Here is a 5,352-nt window from a genome sequence, read left to right as displayed (position 1 = left end):
TTTGATCTCAAACAGGTCTTTAGTATTACTTTGCTAAAACTGGTTTGCGTACCGCAATATTTATTAACTTGACAAAAAGCATTGACAAGTCAACTCAATCAGCCACATTTCAACCAGTTCAAGTTTCAACCAGTTCCAGCAATTTACTTACAAATGGGTCGATTTGGGTTATGTTTCGCTTCAAATAGATCAACTGCAAAAAAAATAGCTAAAAGGGAAAAGGGTCTGAAAGTTACCCAAGATCTATTTTTATTCAAAGATTTTTATTCCTATTTTCATAATATAAATTTGTCATTCTTTATAAACAGTTAAAGAACAGACAAAAAACTTTACGGGTCAAATCAACCCACCCATCTTGCCACCTCTAGATTATAAACGAAAGATAAGAAAGTTAATAACTAACAAGAAACGATATACAAATACATCAACTGGAGTTTAAATCCATTGCACGTCTGCATTGCAAAATTCATGGGAACTTGTTTCCTTCATGAGCAAAACGTTTAAACTGAATGCATGTGGAAGCTGATTTGGTATCATTAGAACGCAGAGCCATAAAATTCAGAGAAATCGAGCCGGAACATGAGGAACTTTAAATCAATGTGTTGTTGCACAGGCAGTTGAGATATGAACTCGTTAAAAAGAGAAGAATATTCCTTTGAAACCGCATCTATATCTTGTCCCATATTTCTAAGAAATTCATCAGCCCGTTGTGTTATTGCTTTCCTTCCTTCACTAAGCCATGATTCAGAATCTTCACTTTTGCTTTTAGAATGTCTCGGAAGCTCGGTCTTATCTTCCATGGTTCTGCAAATATTAGTCAATGACGATATACGTCAAAATATTGGTGGGAAGTTCGTTTATGTTCGTCTATGGAACATAAATATTCATCAAAATATTGGTCAATGACGATATACGTCAAAATATAGGTGGTAAGTGATGATATACATTAAAGAACATAAACGAACGAACATGAACATAGAAATTTTGTTCATTTAGTCAAACAAATGAACACGAATACATGTCTTGTTCATTCATTTATGTTCATTAGCTTACATTTGTTAAAGTTTGCTAGCTTACAATCGTGAATATATTCATTTGAAATTTTGGGCCCAATAAAACAAAGTCTAGTTTTAATAACTTTTTAGGCCCAACATATTGTGCTTCACATTACTTTTAACTAGTTTTAACTCAGTTATGTTGAATCATCTATGTTTGTTCATTTACATTCGTGAACCATTCGTTTATACTGTTAACGAACCTAAACAAACACAAGCATGCTTATTTTCTTATTGAGCGGACACAAACAAGTTTGTTCAATCAGTTCGTTTGCAAGCCTAGTAAATGAGTTAAAAGCATCATCTTTAGGAGAACACATCAAGGCAAAGAAATATTATACCTGGCTTGAAACTCATAAATTCCTTCATAAAGTCGGTTAGCATGACTACGAAACTGTAAAATAAGATCAAACAGCATGAACAAACTTTTATAAAGAGCTTGAGACCGTTCTCCAAGAAGTGATTTCTCAACAATCGAGTGAAGATACTTATCATGAGCCGCGAGCAGATCATCAAGATCTTTAGAAGCTTCCATTTCATCTGAGAAATTAGCCCATGAAACCTCCAACACTTCAAACATAATATAATATTGCAAATTTGTAAGAAAATGATTCATTTCATTCCAAAGAACTTGGCATCTTCTTGAAGTCAAAATTAACCAAAACTTAACCGCTTTTGGTAGTTTAGTGAAGAAACGTGAAGTAATCAAGTTTGGCTTCATTTTCTTCCAAGCACCTATAAGTGCATGCTCTACCCTTCTAAGTTTCCACAAAAAGTTAAAGATTTTTAAATACTTTTTCATTATAGATTCTGTAAACACAGTATTTAACGGGATCCTCGCATCATAATCCAAAGAAAACACATCCCACCCTCTATCTCCCTTATTATGTGGCATCATCTTGACCCTTAATCTCTCCAAAATGTCAGGATCATCATATTGTGCGTTAGACGACCTAATTGCACTCTCTAATAAACCAGCAAGTTTAAACGAGCTGATTGTATTAGCGGGCTCTGAAAGCTCGGGACCAACAATATCCATTAGATATTGAACAAAATCACCTTGCCCTAACAAAAGGTATCTTTTGATAGCAAGACAATGCTCCTTAAACCTATATTGATTGTAAACAACATCCATTAAATGTTTATCAATTCGTTTAGCTGCTTCGGTGACTAAAGATTCCAGTGCATCAGTTTCACCATACCCAAGACCACCTCGTCTAGTAGTGGTCCCTGTGGCGGCTGCAGCTTGTGTGGCGGCATCAGCCCAACTTCTATCCTCACAACAAACTCTAAGAAAGTTAATCGATTTCCCGGTTCTTAGTATACGTTTAGCAAGAGATTGAGAGATAAACGAAGGAAGCATTGCAGAATGAAGCCTATAACCTTCTCTCCATAAAGATTCGGCTTTTACAGATTGACCCAAAACAAAAAACTCAGAAAATATATCTTCAAGCTCGCCTTCTAAAACCCAACTTCTAACCATTTCAAAAAGAGGTGAACACACTCTACGAAGCAACCGTTTCATAAACTCATGCAAAAGAGGGTCACCATGTTGAGCATGCATATGAATAGCTCCCGCCATTGCACCACCCTTCAGATCCTTACAACTATCCACAAGAACCGCCATTAACCGCATCTTAACCAACGGTTCAGCAAACCAAACCGAAAGCCTCCTCAACGAAAGATAATTCCCTGAACTCGCATTATCAGAAACCAAAGGAATCGGGTTCATCGACTGCGACTGAAGGACCGCCAACAACTTATAATACTCCAAAAGCTCATCCTGCAACGCTGAACAAAACGCCTGAGCCACCGTCCCAACATTCTCATCATGAAACTTATCCATCGTCTCCGCAATATACTCCTTCACCTTCTTAAACAACCAACCAAGCTCACACAACTTCCGGATCATAATCCTCACAGGCCGTGACACCCTAATCGTCTCGGGCAACGCGTACCCGTCAATACTCTCATCAAACACCACATACTTCCCTTCAATCCCTTGACAACAATACAACACATCCCTCACCAAAACCTCCTCCGAAACATTATTCTCCTCCTTCACCAACACCGCAAACTCCCGGTACGCCATATCCCTCAAATTCTCGGGATCTTTCGAAACCAACAACAACCCATTATTCCCTAACTTCCCCGAATCACCCCCAACCGACCCGTTTACGTTACCATTGTCATTATCATTACAATCTAACCCTAACCCATGTTCTAATTTCGAAACCCTAGCTAAATTACCACTACTTTCGGGGTCGAAAAGCCTCGGGAGACCACCGGAGCAGGTCGAGTCGCCTTTACGATCCTCGGAAACTACTTTAAGCAGGTACAGCACCGCCCACTTGTTGTTAACACTACCAGGTCCAATTTTAGAAGCGAATTTAGAATACAGATCTGCAAAATTTAAAGCATCAGCCAATTTACTTTGTTTAACTAGCTGGGTCTTGATTGAATAGGCCATGGCGGCTTCGTCGGCGGCGATTGACGGCGTCATGCGGCTGGAGAGAATGCGAGTGGCGTAATTGACATTGCTAGGGTTAGGGTTAGGGTTAGGGTTTGAGTTTGGAAGTGGGTTTTGAGTGGATGACGGGTTGGTGGTCAGACGGTGGACTAATTCGCGGATGAGGTCTCCGGCACGGCGGTCGGAATCCATGGACGGCGGTGGAGAGATGAGGGGGTGTTTGTGAGGTTTGTGAGAAATCAAGGGGTTATGATTTTGGATACTTTTTGGTTAAATGTGGGCGCGGAAATAGTTTTGCTTTTGGTCCTTGAGGTTTTGGTATAGGCGTAATTGTACTCTATTCTTTGTGCTATTGACTTTTGTTTCTCGTTTGGTTGCTAGCGAGTGAGAAGAAAAGTCTCTCTGGATGGTGAATTTGATTATTTAGGAGTAGCATATTCTTTTGAGCGTAACAGATCTGGAACATGGCACTACGGTGCAAACGAGCCGAGCTACTTGCAAGCTACTCAAGATCGGCTCATTAAAAAGCTCGATCGAGCCGAGCTTAATCGAGCTCGATCCCGAGCTCGAGCCTAAAAGCAAGCTCATTTAATAAAGAAGCTTGAGCTTCACTTAACGAGCTCGAGCCGGCTCCCGAGCCTAAACAAGCATGTCATTTATATAATTTTTTAAAACATATATGTAATAATTATTAATTAATATATATATATATATATACTGTTATAAAAAATAAATAAAAATAACTAAATAATATGTATTATTTTATACATAAAATTATAATAGCAAAAAAAAATATTAAAATATATAGAAATAGTTATAATTATATAAAAAATAATTAATAAATAGTAAACGAGCCGAGCCCGAGCCGAGCTCGAGCTTGAAAATCTACTAACGAGCCGAGCTTGAGCTTTGAAAATAGAGCTCAAAACGAGCCGAACTCGAGCTCTGCATAAGTTAAACGAGCCGAGCTCGAACCTAGTCGAGCTCAAGCTCGGCTCGGCTCGGCTCGGCTCGTTTGCACCCCTACATGGCATAAGAGACTCAAAAGTGACACCGGGGATTTTTACTGGTGCATGAGATTTTAATTAAGGGTTGATTATAATCAAGAGCTTATTTTGTCAGTGGTCATTGCACGTGTCCTAGTGGTCATTGCACGTGTCCTTCTTTGATTGGTAGAAATTATTAAAAAACTGAAAATAAAAAAGTGGATATTTTCGTTATTTCAAAAGGTCAAGTTTGTTTTGTTAGGTGTAACCGTGTAAGCATATATACATATTAATTTAATTGTGACATATCAGTCAGTATATTAGTGGCAACTAATGCTTAACCGTATTTTATTTTAGCTTTAAAATACAAACTAGAGCCTAACTTTTTATCTACATTTTTTGTATGAAAGAGTTGCATTATTCTTGGTTAACAATATTGCCTATTATTTTTTATTATTTTCACATACAAAATAATACGACTCTCATTTTCCTGTACCACTAAGATTGTGAATGCGAGGCACTAAATATCTTAGCATCCATTTACTTAAGAAAACAGGCAATTTAACAGTGTATGCAAATAAGTGGACCACTGATCTATTTGGCCTATTTACCAATTATCAGCCTGCCTATTCCCGGTGTACTTGGCCCAAAATTTTTGCTTAAATGGACCGGATAACTTTTCAGAAAATTTGAGTATACTTTTCATGGCCCAAATTCAGATTCGTGCGTGGAGATACCTCAAGGCTCAAGCTCTCTATATGAAACTAATACGAGGTTCCCAATAAAAATCGGTTTTTGGGTCGGGGTGGACCGGGGGGCGAGCCCGGAACGCTTATCTTGT

General features: G+C 38.4%; 1 protein-coding gene across 1 annotated transcript; it reads right to left on the bottom strand.

Annotated features, from left to right (window-relative positions):
* Positions 1–288: 288 nt before the first annotated feature.
* Positions 289–3,756, bottom strand: LOC143537998 (gamma-tubulin complex component 3-like). Its single transcript, XM_077031643.1, has 2 exons — positions 1,397–3,756; positions 289–804 (listed from the first exon to the last, which is right to left on the bottom strand). Exons 1-2 carry the CDS (start codon positions 3,715–3,717, stop codon positions 537–539), a joined length of 2,589 nt encoding a protein of 862 aa, XP_076887758.1. The 5' UTR covers positions 3,718–3,756; the 3' UTR covers positions 289–536.
* Positions 3,757–5,352: the final 1,596 nt, after the last annotated feature.

The sequence above is a fragment of the Bidens hawaiensis genome, unplaced genomic scaffold (assembly GCF_021521415.1).
Source record: "Bidens hawaiensis isolate Kalapana, Puna unplaced genomic scaffold, B.hawaiensis_p1.1 tig00011464_1, whole genome shotgun sequence".
NCBI lineage: Eukaryota > Viridiplantae > Streptophyta > Magnoliopsida > Asterales > Asteraceae > Bidens > Bidens hawaiensis.
The sequence above is the reverse complement of the archived record's forward strand: the minus strand, read 5'-3'. Positions and strand labels throughout refer to the sequence as shown.